Here is a 24,156-nt window from a genome sequence, read left to right as displayed (position 1 = left end):
GGATTATTTCAAGAGGTTCATGAGCTGATATATATATATGCATATATTTAATGATCTAACAATATATTTAAAAATATGTATACACATATATATTTAATTTCAATAGTTCAATAGTTTTGGGGAAACAAAACTATTTTGTTTTTGGTTACATGGCTAAGCTCTTTCAGGGTGATTTCTGAGATTTTGGTGCACCTATCGTCAGAGCAGTATACACTGTACCCAATGTATAGTTTTTTATCCCTTGCCCCCTTCACCCTTCCCTGCAAATTCCCAAAGTCCATTGTGTCCTTCTTATGCCTTTGCATACTCGTAGCTTAGCTCCCACTTATAAGTGACAACATATGCTATTTGGGTTTTCATTTCTGAGCTACTTCACTTAGAATTATGATCCATGGGCTGATATTTGAGACGATCAAATGTATGGTGATAAAAACTTAGGTTTTAGAGTCATATCTGGATTTATATTTTGTAACTGCTTCTTGCTAGCAATGTATATTTAAGATTTAATATGACCCAGTTTTCTCATTTGAACCTTGTAGGAATAATGGGTAACATTGACTCTTTATGTTAGAATAAACCGGGCTCTAAAGACAACAGGCTTCGTATTTCTCCCAAACTAGGAGTAAGTGGAGTTGCTGTCTAAAACTTTTTCAACACATGGTATAAAAGCCTATTTTGGCTTACTTCTCTGGGCTGCCACAGAGACAGCCAACCACAGAAACCTACCCTGGTGTCATAGCAGTCAGGGTCAGCCCCTTCCGCACAGCAGGCTTCGGTCAAGGAGACAACTTCCTTCACAAGCTGGCTGACCTGTTCAAACGTGCCACTGGGAAATTTTCTACTGTACAGAACTAGTGACCTGAGGGGAAAATAAGACAATATATCAATTATAACTGAAACTTTTTTTTTGATACAGAGTCTTGCTCTGTTGCCCAGGGTGGAGTACAGTGGTGCGATCTCAGCTCACTGCAATCTCTGCCTCCTGGGTTCAAGCGATTCACCTGCCTCAGCCTCCCGAGTAGCTGAGACTACAGGTGTGCACTACCACGCCTGGCAAATTTTTGTATTTTTAGTAGAGACAGGGTTTCATCATGTTGGCCAGGATGGTCTAGATCTGTTTACCTTGTGATCTGCCCTCCTCGGCCTCCCAAAGTGCTGGGATTACAGGCGTGAGCCACTGTGCCCGACCAGAACTGAAACTTTTTTTTTACATTTTGGCACATAAATAAGAAACCTGTTCAATGTTTAAATGAAATATTGTACACATTTACTTCTTTATTTGACCACTGAAAAAAATGAGGTTTAATTTAAAAAGCAGTTTTTGTTCTAGGCAAATTTATCTTGGAAAGCAATAGAAATTGAACTTAGGGCTTCCATCAAACCAGTCTGGTATTGTCCTTCTTAAGCCTCCCCAAATGTACTTGCTCTGCACCTCATTGCCTTGGTTTCCCAGATTCCTGGAATGTACTACTGCATTTTAATTGAAATTAGAAAGCTATGCTTTACGTATTATCTTTGAACTCATTCATAAACTTACTGGTGACAAATTCTTAGACTGTGGTAACAAAACGTCAACTGGAATCTCTGGCTGTCCTTAATTTGCTTGACTCCTGTGCCTACATTGGGCCTGGGGCTCTATCCTCTTACTCTTGGCAAGGATTAAGGATTAACCTCCATGCTGAGTCAAAGTTACCTCACACTCAGTTTTGTCCAAGATCAAATCACCAAGAGAGGGAGTGGCTACTGCACACTTACAAAGATGTGAAGTCCTCCTTTCCCAGTTGGGTGAATTCCTTGCAGACTTTATTCTTTTCATAATCCCGGCCTAGGAGGCAGAAATAGAAAAATTTGTATGTTTCCCCTTTTGATGACTATTATGTTACATGTACTTGTATAAAGCTTAAGGTGATCTTGTATAAAGTGATCTTCCACGTGGCCTATGGTGAAAGTCGTATTTTCTCAATGTTTATACGCAATTTCATATTTTGGGAGCCTTTCTAGCTCTTCTCTCACATCAGGCCACAATTTTATGGCATTCTGTTATATTTTAGTCACCAGCAGAACCAAAGGAGAGAGTAAACTAATACTGAATGTAGGTGAGTCAAATGACACATGTCGACTAGCGAGTCTGAAGCTATTGATATGGCAACTGTTAGGTCCTATCTTTATAATGATACCTAAACGAGAATTTTTCTCCTTCCCTCCCTCCTTCCCACCCTGCTTCCTCCCTTCTTTGTTTTATTGTCTCAGTTTTACCTAAGTCCTGAAAAGAAAAAAAGAACAACAAATAAGTGGAGAGTGTCTCCACTCCAAGGTGAGGGGCTGGCGCCACTAATGCAGGACTTTAAAGGAGGTACAAGAGAGTTAGTGCTGCCACCTGTGCTCTGCTACTAGGCTCCTGGCTGTCTAAGGGAAAGCTAGGAATTCAGCTGAGGACAAGGCAGAAATCAGGTAAAGAATATTTTGGACAAAGTTAGTGTGGTGAGTCTGGGGGATGGTGGGTAGTGTTTCCTTTCACTTTCACATAGTGATAAGGGCTTCAAGACACCACTCAGCGCTTGACAGAGGACTCTTGGAGTTTGGGGTGTAATGGACAGGTGTCTGATTCAGGCTGGAGAAATCTAGAGGGCGATGGGCTTGCTAAGTGGCCTGGAGAACAAGGTAGAGGACTGGGTGGGAAGCTGTCGTGTGACCTGCAGACCTGATGTAGCTCAAGCAGGAGAGTGAGCTGGCCAGGAGTTGTCTTAAATATATTTCCCCCAGTCCCAGCTCCATCCCTCAAAAAGTGCTATTTACAGAGCAGTGACTGCCAACAGTTGGGTCTCTGTGTGGAGGTAGGCAATTTGAAAACCAGGGGCCCAGAGGAGAGGCTTAAGGTGCCAGCTGCATATTCGAGATCTCCAGAAATAACGAGGGAGAGAGATCACCAAAGAACACAGTAAGAGAAAACGGGTAGCTTTGCACACCTTCATAACCAGAGGAGACAACCTTGGCTCACCATGCTGCCCACTGAAATTTTTGTCCATTGAATTGAGTTTTTCCTGCTACTATCTCTCTTACTAGCTTCTCCTTTCCTGTGTTATCCCTGGAGGAGCTAGAAGCAACCTGGAGAGCGGGAGGAAGCAGGAAAAGAGAATAGGCAAAGAAGACGAGAGGCAGGTATCTGTGTCCTCCTTTCCCACCACAGGCAGCAGGACTGAAACAGTCCTGAATGGGGGAGTAGCTTCAACTTTCAATGAATTAAAACATTTTTGACTATTAAATACAACTAGGCATTCTCACGATGAAATGACATTGGTATTTGAGAGGGAACAGAAAAATCCAGGACCTGCTCTTGAGTTCATTCATGCTACACGGAAGAGCTAGTTACTGCAGAGGGAGATGAGTTCTTTACTAATCATGAGACCTTCTTGTTCAGCATGTCCATCACATATGTGATGAACACATCACATATATGAGAACACATCAGTCAGTGTTCTCCTGACCTGACTCATCATTTATGCAAATAAGCCCAGGAAATTTCCCTCCTGTGATGTTATATCTTCTGGGAAAATGTAGGAAGTATGTAAATGGCCTACTCTCTGTTTTAAGTGGGTTTAACTTTTAGTGGTTTGTCCTTCTCACTTTAAATGTTGGGAAAGTCATCTCAGGTGACATGATGGTAACTGCTGTCAGGCGTTAATCCCAAAGATGTCCTCCCCTCTCTAACAGTTACAATTCTATGGAAGACTACGTAAACATATGCCTGGGTGGAAATTTCTATTTGATGGCTTGCAGTGGAGGTGGTGGTGATTGGATACAGACTTGAAAGGGTTGAATTTTTTTTTTTATGATTCATCAGATTAGTGTCACCTGCTTAATGTCAGATTGCCTGTAAAGGAAGCAGTTGCAGCATGTAATTTTTTGGATGGATGTCCCCCAAAATTTTTTTGTGGTAAGAAAAGTCAGATTTGATAATTGTGAGAAAAAGACATTCTTCAGTAGCACTTTTTAACAAGAGACTTACTCAATCACCCTCAAAACCACCTGGAAGGTGGAAAAGAACACGCATACCTGAATCCTGAGTCTGATGTTATTCTGGCAACTAGGACAAGGCCGTAGGGTTGATAAAGCTAATTGTCAGTGGAACCAAAACAGCCACTTGCAACAAACCTCTGTTATGTCTGAGAACCTTCACATCAAGTACATTTTTCTGAAATGTATTGATTAGTTTACAAGGTTGGATATTGTGACATGTTCCAAAGGTTAAGCAAGGCAGAAAGCTTCCATTATTCATTAATGGCATTCTATGGAATTGAAGACTAGAACACAGAGAAAAGAATTGGGGCTGGAACTGTGCTCATGTGGTGATGAGCTGTACTTACGATGTCAATAGTTGTTTTAGTTTACTCCTAAAGCTCCTATGAAAAATGGCTGGCAGTTATATGGCAGTAGATTTTAGTTCAGTGTAAGCAATCTTTATTCCAACTGTGGCTATTTTATAACTGAAATGAAAGCAGCCTTTTGAAGAGGTGAGTTTGTTTTATCATTGTAAATATCAAAATAGATTTAAATAACCATACATTGTAAAGATCCCTGAATTTAGTACAATGTATCCTCATCATCTATAAGATCACTTGCTGGGGATTAGAAACTCGTCTCTTTTAAAAATAGTGAGAGATTATAAGAAATATTTTTTCCCAAGGCTTGCTGTGTTTTAAGACACACACAAAATAGCTCTAATAAGAACTTCTTTTCCTTATAATAAATAGGAGCTAAGTTTGTTTAAATTCACCCTACAAAATGGAAGAGGTTATTTTTATTAGTACTTCTCTTGTGATCATTCAATAACATGCAAAGTGAAATCTTGTATTCAAATGGGGTACCCCCGATGAACATTTTGAGAAATATTTTGTTTCTAACCTTCCAGATTCCGATTTCTCATTTCACTAAAAATGTAACGTTTCATTTCATATATTATGGGAATGTGAGTGTGCATGTGAAGGTAGTGTAAATGGGTATTGCATGTTGTCTCATTAAATCATTTGAATTGAATTAACTATTTGTGTTTGCATACAGCACTTTAGAATTCGTGGGCATTATATACTGCTTTAGTTAGAATACAAACTGATGAGAGAAAAGTTGGAAACTAGATGGACTGCATAAGGCTTAAAGTGGTTTTGAAACTATTTTTGCTGGAACATTCAGCCTTGGGCATAACAGGAAGCAACAGAGGCAGCTCGAGGGATATTGAGATAGCTCAGAATTAGAATATAAAAATAACCTGTAGAGGAAGCCGTTGCACCATGATCTTTCACGTGAAATACCCAAAATGCACTTCTGATAAAATAATTTTATAAATGTATTTGTCCAAAGAGAAGATATCTAGCTTACAAGAGAAAGCCAATGAATGTTAATCATTGTCTCAATTTACAAATACAGCAAATAAATACTAAAGTTAATTTACAATGTGATTATTACGAATTGATTCCCCATTCCATGGAATACTGCTTAATAAATGTTTTTAGTGTAAAACCAGTTGAGCCCACTCCAATTCATACAGTTAAATCTTGTCTCAAACGAACTGTAAATTATATGCTCTGTTTTCAAATGTACCATTTGGTTATAAAGAAGGTGATTTGGACTTTGATATGGCTCTAGTAAATATTGGCATAATCTTAGTGACTCTGATGAAATCACTTTCACATCAAGTGACCCCCCACAGTACTAAGTGTTTACTAATTTCACCAACAGAATTTGTGCCTTTTGTGATAGCATGTACCACTTTTTATCTATATTGTGAAACATTCTGGTAAGTCTTGTTTAATTCTGAACTTTTGAAAGCCAGTGTGATTTATTTTCAGGAAATCTTTGCTGCTTCAGGCACCTTACCTCTGCCAACAGAGTTGACAATATTCATTCATACATGCAACAGATATTTTGTGAGGCTTACTTTGTGCCAGACATTGGGTTCAATATTGAATTTGAACATACAGTGGAGCCCAAAATAGACACATCCTTGCCCTCATGTAACTTTCGTTCCAATGGGGATCGCTAATAAGATACTGTCTTGTTGCAAAGTTTATTACAGTAGGTATTTGCATGCCTTCACTATTACTAGTCTTTCACTAAAACCTAATTTGGCTCCCTAGAACAGTTATTTTTATACCAGGAACATAAATGGATCCTAAATAACAATGACATAAATAAGTGCTCATATAGGATGCTGGAATTGTCTCAAGTTGCTGTTTTCCTATTGTGTTCTGGAGAATCACGGGCTTTAATAGCTCTGTTGGGCATTTTATATTTTCACAATTTCATTTCTTCGACATTTTTATTTCTATTCTGTACTGACAGAAAAGCTCAGTATATTTGTTAGTATTTTTAAAAATAAATTTACCTTTTAAGAATATGGTTTGCAGTGTTTATTCAAACTAGTCAGGCATGATATTGTCGATTTCATAGTAGTGAATTTACTTAAAGAGTAAACATTATTGAGTTGGTTTAGGAAGCTGATCTGGTTATAAGAGATTTCTATATCACTAGAAATATTGCCAATGAAAAAGTGTGAGCTTGAGTCAATGGAAGGAAATTCAACCCTTTTAATACTAAACCCAGAGACCCACATGACATCTATAGATAAACTAATCTAGAAGTTAATGGTACCTCGTAGGATGATATCAGTGGAACAAATTGAGTGTCCTTTCAGACTTTGAAAATTCAAACACAAGTGAAAACAGCAAAAGATACATAGTCATTGGGTTAATTACTCAGAAACTGCAACTGCAATAGGAGGCAGCATCACAGACTCACTCAAACTAATGTCCTTGGGTTCACCTCAGGTGGTTGCCTGTCCTTTGTGACACTCACCAAAGTCCCAGAGGAAGTATTTTTTTTTTCTCCGTGCATCTCATCCCACCTCTCTTTCCTTTTGTGGGTTGGTTACCTCCTCATCTATAATTGGTTTTGTGAGGGTAAAGATAGAGGAGGAGGTTTCCCTCTTCCACTTTTGGGATGGGTAAAGATGATATCCCCTGCATTTAACTTGGAAGCTCAGAATACATTGAAGCACTTAGGTTCTAAAGCAATATAAGAATAAATAATAGTAACATCATGATAACAATTAAAATTTGAGTGCCAACAATTTGGTGGTATGGTTTTAAATATTTGACATATATTACCTACTTTAATCCTCACAAAAATTCTATGAGGTTTGTGGTTATCACAGTTTACATCCCATGTTTACTACCTATTTTTATGCATCATTTTAAGAACTTCATTTCTGTATTTAAACTATTTTATGAAAATTGTACTTTAACTTCTAAATAACATATAACTTTTTGAGCACATTTTGTCCGTGAGTTAGATCATTACTCTATTGAAATTTAGTGCTCTTCTTTTTATGGTATCAAAAGATTCATTATTATTCATGCCTGTCTAAAATCTTAATCTCAGACTATCAGTCCTGGAAGTCATTCTTATTCTTCATTTTCTCTCTTTTTTTAAAAAAAAAAAGTTTGCAGGGTTTGGCACAGGAAAACAGAAAGGTAAGCAGGTTGGTTGAAAGACTCAGGCACTTTGGTCTTAGTAGCAACAGAGACTTGAAGTAATACTCACTACACATTTGCTGATAGATCTTATAAAGGAGGCATATACTAATATTTCCTTTAAGCAAAATTGTCCTCATTTTCCATGAAAGCTCTTTCAGGGAAAAGCTCATGTCTAAATTTTTAGGTCCTGGATACTTGGCACAATTCTGGACATTCCCATAAAAGTCACTTCATTAAGCAAGTATTATAAAATTTGAAGGAAATATCATTCATCAAGGGATGGCATAGTCATAGTTCCACATGGCACTTCTTTGATAAGGTGATATAAACAGTAAGTGGTGGTGATTCTGCCTCCCTGGCTAGCTGCATATGATCTATCTCAATTAAAACTTGAGAAAACATCAACTCAAAATGGATTAAAGGCTTAAATGTAAGACCTGACACTATTAAATGAATACAAGAAAACACAGGAGAAAAGCTTCATGATGTTGGTCTAGGCAATGAGTTTTTTGGACATGACCCTGAAATCACAGTCAACAAAAGCAAAAATAGGCAAATGGGATTGCATCATACTAAAAGGCTACTGCACAGCAAAGGAAAAATTAACAAAGTGAAGAGACAACCCACAGAGTGGGAGATAATATTTGCAAACCACATGTCTGATAACAGGTTAATATACAAAATACGTAAGGAACTCAAACAGCTCAATAACAAGAAAATGAATAACCCATTTAAAACATTGGCAAAGAACCCGAACACATTTCTCAGAAGAAAACATACAAATGGCCAACAGGTTCATAAAAAATGTTCAGCATCAGGAATCATTAAGGAGATGCAAATTAAAACCACAATGAGATATCACCTCACACCTGTTAGAATGGCTATTCTCAGAAAGATTGAAAGATAAGCATTGGCAAGTATGTGGAGAAAAGGGAACTCTTTTCCACTGTTGGTGGAAATATACATTAGTATAGCCATTACGGAAAACAGTATGGATGTTTCTCAAGAAACTAAAAATAGAATTACCATAGGATTTAGCAATACCACTTCTGGGTATTGAAGGAATATCTGCTCTCCCATGTATACTGTAACATTATTCACAGCTACAAAGATACTGAAACAACCGAAGTGTCCATCAGCAGATTAATGGATAAAGAAAATGTGATGTATTTACACACTTGAATACTATTCAGCCTTGAAAAGAGAAGGAAGGGAATTCTGTCATTTGTGACAACATGGATGATCCTGGAGAACATTATGTTAAGTAAAATAAGCCAGGTACAGAAAGAAAAACACTGCATTATATTATATATGGAATCTGAAAAAGTTGAACTCACAGAAGAGTGAATTGATGGTTACTAGCGACTGCAGGGAGAAGAAGAGGGAGGGAATGAGGAGCTGCGGGGAAAATAGTGCAAAATTTCAGTTAGGCAGGAGGAGTGTTTTGAGATCAATTGTGCATCAGGGTGATTATAGTTAATCATGTATTTTATATTTCAAAATAACCTGAGTAAATGTCAAACGACTCACAAAAAATGATAAGCAGTGAGATGGTAGAGGAGTTCATTGATGATTTTATCATTCCCTATTACATATAGATATCAAACTGTTCCATTGTGCCCCAGAAATGTATATAATTATAATTTACCAATTAAAAAACAATACATTTTAAACCAGAAAACACTGTGCATGGGTGATTTCCTTTCACTGTTTCCTATCAATATACACATCTCAATGACTACTGAAGTTGTAACTGTATAAATTGAAATCGAATTATGCAATCTAATGGAGAGGATATATTGTACATGTATCATTATTTATGTCTCCGTCATCACACATGTTTTTGTCAAACAGATCCCCCGAGCCATTTAAATGCATGTTAAGTCCAACAGATGGCATTATCTTGTATAGGAAAATTTCTATTTCAAAGATTAGCAATTTATCTTTTTAAAATTATAAGAAGTAGATATTTGTATATTAATTTTTCATATGGCCAAAACAGTTTTATAGTGCTTGTCTGCTACAGTGTTGTGTTAGCAATATTTTTTTATGAATGGAATATAATTTTCTAATTTTCTTATTAAATCCCAGTGAGAAACTGAAGGCTTATTATTGGACAGTTGTAAGAGCTATAATTTAAATGGGAAGTTTTACTATCAAGTACTCAATACTATTTTCTGTTACCCATTGTGATAAACATTGTTTTAAATGCTTTTATAGCACTTCGTTTGTCTTAGTAAGGCTAAAGAGAGCCTTTTAAACAAAGGAATTAATAATGAGCTTTGCAGTATCATGTAGATGGAAAATGGAATGCCAATGTTTTCTACAGGATATTAATTCTAGATATTACATTCCAATTGTCACCAGGATATAATTCCTTAAAATACTTGCTAAGAAAACTTAAAAGAGGACACACTTCAATGTTAGCCTAGTCAACAATCCAACCATGTATTTTGTTATTTATATTTTTTAAAATCCAGTATGTGTTTGTCAAATAAAAGTATGTTCATTTTAAAACCAATTATGACCTAACATTTGTAGCAGAACTGAAAAATATCAAAATAACAAATTTACTTTCACGTGTAGTCAAATTTGAAGACTGAAATGTGTTATTCTAAGACTGTGCTCTTGCTATTGTATTTTTTAATATATAACAAAATCATAGTTATTTCCATATAAAAATATTCTCACTCATAAGTGGGAGTTGAACAACGTGAGCACATGGACACAGGGAGGGGAATATCACACACTGGGGCCTATCGGGAGGTTGGGGGTTAGGGGAGGGATAGCATTAGGAGAAATACCTACTGTAGATGACAGGCTGATAGGTGCAGCAAACCACCATGACACGTGTATACCTATGTAACAAACCTGCAGGTTTGGCACATGTATCCCAGAACTTAAAGTATATATATGTATATGCACACTTTATATATATACACACACATATATATATATCTAACTCATGCAGGACTTGAGCTGCATCAGCGGATATGAATGTGAGGGACATGTGTAACTATGTTACACTCCTTGTATATTCCAATAAATCTTTCTAAATCAGCTTTCAGAAAAAAAGTTATGTAAGTTTCACCTCTCTAGGATGAAAAACACAATTGGTTAAATGTAAACACATTTAAACAATTCATATGTGATTTCATTTACAGAGAATAAAAATGGCTAGTAACTAATTGTTTTGCCTATTTTAAATGTAAAGATACAATCATTTGTTAATATTATTTTCTTTAGGTAGTGTTAAACCTCAAGGTACTATTTTAACATGACACCCAGGTTAGCAAGTCCAAATGCTTGTAGGATCTAGGAACCACACAAGTTACATTTGATCCAAGGGAAGAAAGCATGAAATGCCCAATGGTGAGAACTGAGTGTTTAGTCCAAAAGGAGGAGTGGCAGTTCAGCTCCAGTTCATCATTGCCATGTGAAAATTCGACACTTATTACTACATATTCCTGTGTTTCCAGAGAAGCTAGAAATCTAGATTTTTATGTGGAATCTCCAGGTTTTAAAACATTGACAAGTTAAATGAGACTTTAAAGACATGGTTTGTTGGCCCAAACCATGAGGGTGAAAGAAAACATCCATAGGAGTCTGTATTTTATCATGATTTAAGATAGAGTCTTTGGATACAGACCACCTGGATTTGAATTCCTTCTTCCCTGGGTAATAGTGATACCACTGGCAAGTTGCTTATCTTCTCTGTTCTTCCTCAGTTTTTTCATTTGTAAAATGAAGATGATCATATCCTCAGGAAACAGAATATTGCTGTCAGTTATTATTATTATTATTATTATTATTATTATTATTATTATTAGCTAAATCCAGTTAGTTTGTGATCATTGTTATACACATGAGTGTAATATATATATATATACACATAGCTATCTACACACACACACATACACACACAAACGCATACAGACACATCAGTTACCTACTGGGAACATGGCATCATATGAAAGAAAACTCTAAAGTCACCAATCTTTAAGGAACTTGAGTCTGAAGGTAGACATAAGTATACAAAATCCCAATTTTGTAATATTACACAAAAATTTATTGAACACCGACTAAATGCCAAGTAGTGTTCTATAACTGGGAATTACAGGAAATAACAAAGCTTCTTAATTTCACAAAGCTTACATTCTACATTTGTTAAAATAAGCAAATGAACAACCAGTGATAAGGTAAGGTACTAGGTGCTAAGAAGAAAAAATAAATCCAAGTAAGGGGATAGAAGACAATGGAGTGGTAGGTGTTATTTGTGGTAGGTTGGCTAGGGAAGCTCCCTCTGTAAATAGACTTGGAGTAGATGCCTGAAGAAGGTGAGGAAGGGAGCTATGAGAATGTCTGGACAATTAATGTTCCTGGAATAGAGAAGAGGTAATGCAAAGCCCTGGCGTACAAAGGACTTAGAGTGTGAGATAATGTGGAGGCCAGTGTGGTCAGATCAAAATGAATGAGAAAAATAGGCAAGAGAGAGAAAAAGAGAGAGAGAGAGAGAGAGAGAGAGAGAGAGAGAGAGAGAGAGAGGAAGCAATGGGTAGAATGAAGAAGTTAGGTGACTAAAAATATTGGGGAAGGGCATCATCAATTCCTTTTAGAGGTTTCTTCATTTTCTCTTATCCTAAATAGATTAAGCTGATGACATTTTAGAGAGTGCACACACTTATCCTTATAATACATAACGGTGACTGCATATGTGGCATTGCACCTGATATCAATAAGATGAAACATTGCTATTGATTTTCAGGGAAGTTAACATTGCTCTCAATGAGAGCTGTATGACTTCAGCCCTTGTGTAGGGCTGTTTTGACAGGGAAGGAATAGAAGGAAAAGTGTAGCTCACCCACTAGCCCAAAGGGAACTTTCTTCTTGCAGTTTTATATCATGTTTAATAAAAAAGGAAATGCTGTGAATGAAATGCTTAAAGCAAAAAGGAAAATGTTCATAATAGAAACCTGTTTTTGCCAACAGCTCTTATCAACTGCAGTGGTTTATTTCCTGTTGGCATGATTACCTTAATAATTTTCTAGCTATGTCACAAGCATCTAATCTTTGACAAACCTGACAAAAACAAGAAATAGGGAAAGGTTTCCTATTTAAAATAAATGGTGGCTGGGAAACTGGCTATCATATGTAGAAAGCCGAAATGGATCCCTTCCTTACACATTTTTTTTTTAAAAATACAACAAAAATTAAAATCAAGGTTGGATTAAAGAACTTAAAAATGTCAGACCTAAACCATAAAAACCCCAGAAGAAAGCAGGCAATAATCATTCAGGACATAAGGCATGGTCAAAGACTTCATGACCAAAACACCAAAAGCAATGGCAACAAAGCCCCAAAAAGACAAATGGGATCTAATTAAACTAAAGAACTTCTGCACAGCAAAAGAAACTACCATCGAGTGAAAAGGCAACCTACAGAATGGGAGAAAATTTTTGTAAATCTACCCATCTGACAAAGGGCTAATAATCCAGAACTACAAAGAACTTAACAATTTTACAAGAAAGAAAACAACCCCATCAAAAAGTGGGCCCAAGAATATGAACAGACACCTTCTCAAAAGAAACACATTTATGGCAGCAACAGACACATGTAAAAAAAATCTCATCATCACTGGACATCAGAGAAATGCAAGTCAAAACCACAATGAGATAAACCTCTCATACCAGTTGGGATGGCCAATTATTAAAAAGTCAGGAAACAACAGATGCTGGAAGGATATACAGAAATAGGAACATTTTTTTTACACTGTTGGGGGACTGTAAACTAGTTCAACCATTGTGGAAAACAATGTGGCAATTCCTCAAGGATCTAGAACTAGAAATACCATTTGATCTCAGCCATCCCATTACGGGTGATATACCAAAGATTATAAATCATGCTATTATAAAGACCACATGGCACACATATGTTTATTGTGGCACTATTCACAATAGCCAATGACTTGGAACCAGCCCAAATGTCCATCAATGATAGACTGGATTAAAAGAAAATGTTGGCATATATACACCATGGAATACTATGCAGTCATAAAAAAAGGATGAGTTCATGTCCTTTGCAGGGATCATGGATGGCAGCCTGGAAACCATAATTCCTGAGCAAACTAATTCACAAGGACAAGAAAATCAAACACCACAAGTTCTCACTCATAAGTGGGAGTTGAACAAAGAACACTTGGACACAGGGTGGGGAACATCATGGCCTGGGCCTGTCGTGGGGTGGGGGGCAGGGGGAGGGATAGCATTAGGAGAAATAACTAATGTAAATGTGGAGTTAATGAGTGCAGCAAACCAACATGGCACATGTATACCTATGTATCAAACCTGCACGTTGCGCACATGTACCCTAGAACTTAAAGTATAATAAAAAGCAAAAAGAAAACTTGAATGGAAAAAAATGAAAAGAATAAAATGCAAAAAAAAAAAAAATATTTTTAGTGCTCTGTTAACAGAGTGTAACTTAAAACAGATTTTTTTGGTGTCGTTTACTTTTAAAAATCAATTTTATAAATGTTTCCTGATCCTTAAAGGTAACTTCTCTATCTGCAAGTAAAAAAAAAAAAATTTGTAGCTGTGTCAGCAGTCTTTGTTACTTGGTTTCCTTGGAAAGGAAGAGGGAAAGATGTATTGTATATTAATATTCCATCCATTTCAGTCCTGGGGAAGAAGCTTCCTGTAGGCAACTGGTGAAGACTGCCTTATTGCTTCTCATAGGGTAGCAAAAGTGGGTATTTTCTTATGACACTATCCAGATTTAGCAGATTTGGTAAGCTCTTTTCTCCAAGATCTACCCAGTGGCTTGGGAACAAGACTCCCAATGTTGTTTGATAGGAGAGGGCTGGCTTAACTGGAGCCTGTCCAGTAAAGGCTCATCCATAACAGTATCTATTTTAGACCCAAGGTTTCCAAAGAATAGTTCCATAAGTATAGACATTGTAGAAAAGAGTCAATATGTTGAGATACTCAGAATTAGATAAGATTTCTTTCCTGTAGTGTTTCTCGGAACCTTTAGGACAACAAAGGCATTGATCATGAGACCACCAAGGAGGAATAAAGTATGGCTCATTTCTTAATTATGTTTGGTCACAGAAACTTCTTTTCAAGATAAGTCTTGAATGTTATATATTTTTAAACAGGTGCTTAAATAAATGCTGTGGGTGGTCAGCCCTTTAGAACTATAACAGCTAGAGAAAACTGCAATCCAAACCAATCCCCCACAAAACAAGGATATTCAGAACCTAAGAGTCCTCAAAACTCCCTTAATCTGTACACTTTGTAACTTCCTGCCAGAAGAGAACACAGCTAGCAGAATTCTAAGTAAACTGCTGACTTGGTCTTTGGGTCATGCTCAGGTATTAGAGAATAGAGAATTGATAGATCAGGACTACTCCCCCCAAATATTGAATGTTAATGCTTACAAGTGTATTATGTATATCTCAAGATATCATCTGGAATATGGCACATTGGTTATAAGAATGAAGCTTAGATCTTCAAGGGGACTGACGGGAGGTTTTTAGCATCCATTTCATCAGAATCTGAGCACTGCTGAGAATGTTGAAATAGAGATTGCAGAATGCTCTGTTATTCTCCAAAGGACAGTGTCATTCTTTGAGGTGAAGCCAGTGCACACCTATTGAGTCAGCAGTCTAAGATGGTGATTCATGCTCCTGGTTATGGCCTCCATATATAATTCCAATTCCTAGCCATTATTGGACCTTCTGTGTTTGAAGATCCTGATCTGAACCTGCTTCAGTAGGATTTTTAAGGATCAGATCTGCCCCAGCAAATCCTTGGCCAAAAGAATAAGACTTAAAGGGATTTCTTGGAACATGGCCTATTTAGAGGTCTTATAAGGGACACACTTTATGTTGCTTTTTTATACCCTACACTGTCTGGGAAACACTTTGTAGTCTTACCTAAGGATGCATAGCTTACTTAAGAATTGATGGGTAAGACAAGAGTTAAAACAATTTGATGATGAAAGTAAGATCAAGAAAGAGTAAATGTAAGAAGAATAATAAAAAGTCAAGAGCAAGGTTATGTATGTCACAGTTAATAACTGATAATTCCTGAGAACACACATTTTATTCCACTGGTAAAATACATTACTAATATGAATAATAGTGTATCAATTAGGTGAGACTGTTAACCAACAGCACTAAATGAAAAAGTTAATTTTACAAAGCAGGATAAATGCAGATTTCCCTTGTGAACATTAAAGAATCAGCCAGAAAAGTAAATTGAATTAATTATGAAAAGTTTTCCAGTTGTAGAATTCATAAAGTTGCATACTTCACATAATCTTAGTTTGTATGACGTAAAAAAGTTTTAAACATTGCCCAAAGATGAAGACACCATCTGAAGAATAATTTTAATGAAAAATATATCTCAATTATATTATTTGTGGTTGTGTTTCATAGCTATAGAAAAATTTTATGTGAGGGGTATTTTAAAAAATACCGTGCATTTTCAAATATTGCATGTATAGGATTCGTTTAAAGGGATCAAAGGAATCTCTAAGTTGACATCATGCATCATTGGCATGGTATATTACACTCTCTATGGTAATAAATATTTGAAGTCTTAATAAATGCTTAATGGTGGATCACAGTCTTTATTTGCATTATCTTGTAGCAATTAGGAAATGTCTAATTTTAAATCATTCTCTTTAGGTCTTGCTTATTAACAAAGGAGGGAAGGATAATCGACAAATTATATAACTACATTTACTTTCTTTAACAAGATTCTGGTGTTGATTTTTTTGTCAATTCCAATTCAACATTACATGGCATTGTGGAGCTCTGATTAATGCCTCTCTGGTCCTTCTCCCTCTCCCCAATATATTCACCAGTTCTTCTGTTTCTTACTTTTTATTTCATTTTTTAAGTGATAATATAAAATTAAACTAGTAAGAGTTCCTATAAATGGTCACAACAAAAGAAATCTTACCTCTCTCTAAAGCGTGTCCAAATGCCACTGCAAGCAGTAGTGTCAGAACCCTCTTCATTTTTCTACCAGAGAGTCTTGCAGCACCTCCTGTCTCCTGTAGGTGACCACGTAAATGGTGGTAGCCAAAAGTAATTGGTTTCCTTTTTACGAAGATTCCTGACTATGAATTAATCAATTATTAATCTCTACACAGAAGTAAGGGGCTGTTATCTTTGGCCCAAAAGAGATAAAATAATACCAATCAAGGTAAATAGACACCTTGGGGATACTGTAGTGGAAAATCTAGGAGATTTTAATCATTAACTTTGTCAAACTGCAAAAGAGCCAAGGTATATAGATTATTTTCCACTGCTGTTTCTCACTAAAGTTTACTTAATATGTTAGTAATGAACACCTTCTTCCCCCGTATAGGGCTATGTGTCTTCTTTGGACACCCCACTTTTCTCATATGTAAGTGGAAAATTGGAAACTCTCTCTTTACCTCTCTTCTTCTCTTTGTTTAAATCTACTACAAATAAACATTACCTTAAAATATTGCAGATCAGATATTATAAGTAATAAGGGGAAAAAAGAGTTAAAGTCAATTCAGCATAATATTTTAAATCCATAATTCTGATGCTATGAAGTAATTTTATTTGAGATGATGGCATAGTACTTTGTATTTCTATGCTATGTTACACTTTCTGAAGCACAGACATATATGTTAAAAATAACCTTTGAAGTGAGGCAAATAACTGGAGAGGTTAAATGGCTCACCACGGCCAATCATAAAAAGTTAGTGGCAAATCTTGGACTCCCTACAGTGATTTTAAAGCTCCTTCTACTAATAGTTCACAATTAGTATATCTTATGGGCATGTAATTTGAGAGCCCAGAGAGGCCCTGTAAGACATGAAATCCAACATCTTCATTTTACAGAAGAGTGAACTGAGCACTGGGTAAATTCTGTGACTTGTCTAGAGAGTCACAGGTAGACCATTCACTGGAATTAGATGAGTTCCACTCCTGGATTTTGCAGTAGCCCTCTTTTCAGGAAATGGTCAGGTTCAGGTTGTTACACAGGCTCTAAAATCAAATCCCTACTCAGCTTTCATAGCTGTGTAACCTTGGGAAATTTATTTTGCCCTTCTAAGTTTCATTTTCCTCATATGCAACGTGGTGATAAGTCAGTACATTTGACACAACATTGCTATGAGGTTAATTAAGGTAATCTGGGTGCAGGGTTCATGATAACATCCATCACATAGTGACATGGGTTAATGTCACCTGTTACTCTTATTCTAGTTCTTGTCACTTTCTCCCACTGGCATTCCAGATTTATAATATCTGAGAAGGTCAATGGAACTAATGAGGCCATTGGAACTCAGTGGAAGAGTTTAAAGCCAGTTCTGTGTCCAGGGTCTCACAGGCAAGTGATTTAAAACCTCATTATCAACTCAGTAACCAAGAATTATCTACATGGGCAGAGTCTGTCAAAATTTCAGTAAACCAATTTAGGTGGTTACAGGTTTAGTCAGAGTTTCTATCTATATTGAAAATCCTTGGGTGTTATATTCAGAAAACAGAGTCCAGCTAGTTGGAAAAAGATACCTATGCCAGATCAAAGCACAGGTATCTCTGTAAGGCCAGTGGAAATCCATATGGTCAAGGAGATAGCTTTCTTGTCCGAGAGCCAACTCTATCCCTTCAAGGATCAACTTCCTGATTACTATAAATCTAAATTTTCTGTTCCCTTTGGCTGAATTCTTAGTTTACTGTGCAAGTTAATTTAAAAGTGTATTTTAGTCCTATGGCAAATTATTTGGAAATGAAACTCCAAATGAGTGTGAAAAAGTTTAAAAAGTACTCAGAACCCCAAAACTCAGAGAGGTGGGTAACACATTACCATATCGCTACAGTTTTCTTTTTTCTCTAAGATAATATACTGTATTTATACTTCTGTATCCCTTTTATTCAACTGTATTTCAGTCATCTGATTAGTTTGATTAAAAAGACACACTCAGATTCTTTTCCATGAATTTTGATACAGAGTTTAAGATCTGCTCATTCTTTCATTTTTTAAAAAATTAAACTTTATCTCTGCTTTTGCAATAACATTTATCACGTTTGTTTAATGATAAACTACATGTAGCAAGAATTGCAACATCTCATTTAGATGCCCTCTTGAGAAATCTCTATACAAGCTGCCAAATGTATTCTCTTGACTGAATTTTTCTGAACGAAATTAGGCAAAACTTAGGCTAGTAGCTAAATATATAAGCCTTTTTTTTCAGTCTTATTTATGTAACTTTCCTTAACTTTCAAATGTTGATTGCTTACTGTGATTCTAAAACTGGAAAGAAATAATCATAATTGGCCTAAATGAGAGGCCTCAAGTGACAATGATTACTCTAGTAAGTCAGACTGGGAAAAAATGGGTGAAAAAGACCAAATCAAACCTCCTCACATTGCCTATGACAGCAGCAGTTAGAGCAACTCAGAAATGTATTACTGAACTGTATATTTAACAAGAATTATTTATTGAATATGTAAGCAGTAGAATTTTGCAGGAGCTGTTTTTCCTGTATAAAACTGATTTGAAGTAGCCTCTTTCCCTCTTTCCTCTATTTCCATCTTGCCATTGGCTTCAGAGGAAATGCAGCTCTCTCCCGAACTAGGGCTAGTTCCAGGCAAAATTGTGAGGCAGATAAAGCCTATCTTTAGTTCTTTTCTCTATCCCATGTCTCTTCTTTTAGTAAGGCTTAGTTACTAAAAGATAACACTGATATTTCTCTTTATCAGAACAGTATCTTTAACATTTTAATGCTGCAACAGGCTTCTTAAAAACTCTTACTGTACTCCTGTAGAAATGATCTTCTTCAGAATGATTTTGTCCGAGTGTTCTCTTCATTCAGATTCTCTTTATACTATTAAAATGCATTATCAGTATCTTTTCCTGATAATTGAACTGGTGAAATTGATGTTAGTGGTTCAAAGCAACATGCTTAAAGTTGATGTACAGAGAGGAACAGAATACAATCCAGGTTTCAGAAAATTCTTATAGCCCAGACATTTAGCTATGATTGACTTCCATGAGAAATTCCAGTATCCTTGTAATAAATCTCTTTTTACTTAAGCTTAGTCTAGCTGAATTCGCAATTAAAAGCATTCTGACTATCCTACCTTTAAATCATTCTCCCCTCTGTTGCTGTCATTATTGTTCAAAAATGCAAATAAGACTGTGTTACTGCCTCCCTATTCAAAACAATTTTGACCAATGCCTGTGCTTAAAGTTCATGAATTCATCCTACTTACCTCTAAAAAGGATTCTTTGCCGTGTATGTATATTAAAATTAAGTACAGCTGAACTACTTGTGGTTCACTGAACACATTGTGCTATTGAGCTTTCCACAGTCTTTGTTCACATTCTTCTTTTTTCTCGTACTCTATTTTGTGTGTTTGTTGTCCCTTGTCTGTTGGCGTTTCATTTATTCATTTAACATATATTTAATTCATACCACTTTGTACCAAGTAACATGCAAGCTGTTGGTACTACCATGTCAAAAGATCTACATGGCTCTTCCCCTCATGGACCTTCTTAGTTTAACTAGGAAGACAGATGTTGAAGACTAAATGACAAGTGTGCTCAGTTGTGAGGGTGCAGAGAATAGAAGGGGTAAGAGTAGACACAGTGAGAGCAGTGTGAACACTGCTTTAGACGTCCAAGCAAGAGATGACAGAAGTGTGGCCCGTGGTGCTGGCAGAGGCGTGAGATGGTTTAAGAGACAGAGTCATCAGGGAGTGGTAATTGACTAGACTTTGACTGACGGGGGAAGAGTCAGAAGTTATGCCGAGGTTTCTAGCTTGTGCAAGTGGTTGGATACTAATGCCAATCTCTGAAACTGAAGATACTGAAGAAGACACACAAGGAAGATGTGTTCAGGTGGAATTTTGAGTAGGCAGCTGGGTCCATGACTCTGGAGCTTCAAAGACACCCAAAATTTCCAGGTTGTGCTGAGTCCACCTCCTCTGTGCTTTGCTCTTCCACAGTGCTCCTACTATAGCTGAGACACCTTCATTTTGGTATTCCCAACAGCTAGCACAGCAAGCACAGATAGAAACTGAATGTGGTAAACCCTCAGTCATAATCAGTTTAATGAAGGAATTTAAATGCCTAGAGAAATTTATCAACCCTGGATTTAAAAATGAAAGACTATGCTAGAATTCTGTAATTCGTTTATGCTCATTGAAATCCAGGTGTAATTTGAGTAATCATGGTTTTCATGAACAAGTTAATTCATTTTTAATTTTACTTGAATTTTCACGCAAATCTGCAAATGATGTATTCGTATTTTAAAACAATAGGGGCTGTTATAGAAATATATTCCACAGAGTGCAGGAGTTCAGAAAATTCTGACAAATATAAACGAGCTTATTAACCAAATGGTTTCATTTATTTTAAAATAACAATTTGAGGTACAATTAGAGATAAATTGACATCTGCCATGACTCTCTTTACTAAGGCTGTAGTAGTTTATGAGGTCTTGTGTAACAAACTGCCAAATAGGTCGGGCGTGGTGGCTCACACCTGTAATCCCAGCACTGTTGGAGGCCGAGGCAGGTAGATCACCTGAGGTCAGGAGTTTGAGACCAGCCTGGCCAACATGGTGAAACCCTGTCTCTACTAAAAATACGAAAATTGACTGGGCGTAGTGGCAGGTGCCTGTAATCCCAGCTACTTGGGAGGCAGAGGCAGGAGAATCACTTGAACCCATGAGGTGGAGGTTGCAGTGAGCCAAGATTACACCATTGCACTCCAGCAGGGGGACAAGAGTGAGACTTCATCTCAAAAAAAGAAAAAAAGAAAAAATAAAAACCAAAAAACAAAAAAACAAAACAAAACAAAAAAAACCAAACTGCCAAATAGCCATAACTTTCCCAAAAACACTTTCATTAAGAAATATACATCTCTGAGGAGACCATAGATATTTAAGAGAAATGATGGTTCAGACTAGATGCGAATAATTTTATCTTCTGCTTGAAAAAAAACAGAGAGAGGGTAGAAAAGGAAGAAAGAAAGAAGAAAGAAAGGAAAGAAAGAAAGGAAAGAAAGAAAGAAAGAAAGAAAGAACAAAAGAGAAAGAAAGAAAGAGAAGGAAATAAAGAAAGAAAGAAAGAAAGAAAGAAAGAAAGAAAGAAAGAAAGAAAGAAAGAAAGAAGGAAAGGGAAAGAAAGAAAGAAGAAAGAAAGGAAAGAAGTTGAAAATAGAATTTAAAAAATAGTCTAGGAGCAAGGTTTATATGAGACTTAGCTGATAATCACAGACAGGCAGCTACACCTCTTTCCACCTCTATTGTTCAATGGAATGAGGAATGACATAATAATCACCGTTAAATATATAGTCATAACTAGTTAACTGTCAGCTAAGTGTCCTTAAGTAAAATATTTAGGTTCTTAGTATTTTAAGTAAAATATTTAGGTTCAGTTAATTAAAAGAAATGGCTTTATAATAATTTTTTACTGAACTATTTTCCAACACTGAATGAAGCCAGGTAATTCATAGAAACAGGTCTGAATATTAAAACTATGTAATTACTTTTACAAGTATTGACAATTATAGTATATTTTTACATTATGTATATAGAGAAAGAGAAGCAGAAGGTGATAAAGAGAAAATGAAAGAATGGAGAAAAGAAGAGAAGAAAAGATAAAATATAAAATGTGATAGAATGAGAAAATAAGCCAATATATACTAAAACTTCAATATGAACCACCCTGATAGATGTCCCCAAATGTACATATATACATTTAGATTTTAAATATATATATTTCCAGGAATAGAATGGAGTCCTCAAAAATAGAACAAATGTTAATTTTCATAGCCTGGCTAATCTTTGTTAAGAGCTTCTAATAATACTGTTTTCTATACATTCTGTAATGAACAGGACTCTAAAGAGGAAAAGGACTGGCAATTTGAATAATTAAAGCTGACTATTAAATTGAGTTATATGAGTGAGTTTAAAAAAGTTTTCAGGATCATATTGCAAAGTAAGATAAAATATTAGATGATCTAATAGATTCTTTTTTACTGAAGGAGAAACAAATTTTCTCAGTTTTCAGGAATTTCTTTTTAGAGCCATCTAGAAAGTCAGGAAAAGGCAGAATAATGGCCGACCAAAGGTGGCCACACCCTAATCCCTGCAACCTGTAATTCTGTTATGTTACCTGGCAAGGGGGAACTGAGGTTGCATATAAAATTAATCAGTTTAATTTAAAATATTTTCTTGGCTTATTAAGATAGGCTCAATGTTATCGCAAAGTGTAGAAGAATGAGGCAGAATGTCAGAATGAAAGAGATGTGAGAAGGAAAGCAGAGGTTGGAGGGATGGGATTGCTGACTTTGAAGATGGAAGGGATCTGTGAGCCAAGAAATGCAGGCAGCCCCTAGAAGCTGGAAAGGGCAAGAAAATGGAAAGGAGTGTTAAAGTCTCCAATTCCCATTGAGAGTTTTAGCATTTCCCCCTATAGTTTTAGTCTATTGTGTTTTGCTTCTTGAAATTTGAAGTTCTGTTATTATACACATACAGAATTATAATGATTATCTTTCTGATAAGTTATTCCTTTTAACAGTATGTCCTTCTTTATCTATGATAATACTTTGTCTTGAAATCTATTTTGTCTAATACTATTAGGTGGGTGCAAAAGTAATTGTGGTTTTTGCATTTAAAAGTCGTGTTCTTATTTAGTAGTTGTCTCTACTTTTACTTTCAATGGTAAAACCATTTTCACCAACCAAAACTTTTGCACCAACGTAATAATATAGCCATGACAACTTTCTTATACTTAGTGATTAAATGGTGCATCTTTTATATATTTTACTTTCAATCTAGTTGTGTCTTTGTGTTTAAAGTGAATCTCTTGAAAAGAACCATTCAAACATCTTGCTTGTTTTATCAAGACATAATCTTGGAGTGTTTAGTTCATTTATGTTTAATGTTCTTATTGCTATGATTGGGTTTGAATGTACATTCTTATTATTTTTTCATATTTGCTTTCCACTTTTTTCTTCTGTATTTTGTTCCCTTTTTGTTCATTTTCTGACTCTTTTGTCTCAGTTGAATATTTTATTGTTTTATTTTAACATTTGTGATTTTAAGCTATTACTTTTGTTAAATTGTAATGGCTTCTCTAGGGCTAATAATATTTGTCTTTAATATGTCCAAGTTTATTGGTTTTTCATCCTACACTTTTCACTTTCTATTTTATACCTGACAGTTTTTTCTTCACATTTTCACACCTCATACATCATATTTTTATATCACATTTCCTACATTTAAAAAGCTTACAACAGTGTATCATTTACCAATCCCATTGCCCGTACTATTTTAAAATACTTTTGTTTGTTCAGGGTTCATAAACTTTTCTTTCAAAGCTATTCTTTTGCTTAAAAGTTTTTTAGCACTATAAACATGATTTTTCATTATCTTTTGATAAGGGGTTGGCAGTCATTCTTTTCATTGCTCTCATGTATGTAGTATTTTTTTTTCCTCTGGTTGCTTTTAAGATGATTACTTTACCTTTGTTTTTCAATGATTATCCTAGGATATGCATAATATGATTCTCTTTTTTTAATTGCTGGGATTTTTATAGGGATTGCATTAAAGCTATAGATCAAGTTGG

At 35.8% G+C, this 24,156-nt stretch overlaps 1 protein-coding gene across 1 annotated transcript in view; it reads right to left on the bottom strand.

Moving 5' to 3' along the window:
- The window catches only part of GC (GC vitamin D binding protein), a 44,678-nt gene extending 27,938 nt beyond the window's left edge, over nucleotides 1-16,740 (bottom strand). Inside the window, 3 exon segments of the mRNA XM_017879083.1 lie at nucleotides 727-859; nucleotides 1,756-1,825; nucleotides 16,499-16,740. Of these exon segments, the coding sequence (XP_017734572.1) occupies nucleotides 727-859; nucleotides 1,756-1,825; nucleotides 16,499-16,556 (261 nt within the window). The 5' untranslated portion in view covers nucleotides 16,557-16,740.
- Between the last annotated feature and the right edge of the window lie 7,416 nt (nucleotides 16,741-24,156).

This window comes from Rhinopithecus bieti, unplaced genomic scaffold (assembly GCF_001698545.2).
Source record: "Rhinopithecus bieti isolate Rb0 unplaced genomic scaffold, ASM169854v2 scaffold_905, whole genome shotgun sequence".
NCBI lineage: Eukaryota > Metazoa > Chordata > Mammalia > Primates > Cercopithecidae > Rhinopithecus > Rhinopithecus bieti.
This window is presented reverse-complemented; position numbering and strand designations above follow the sequence as displayed.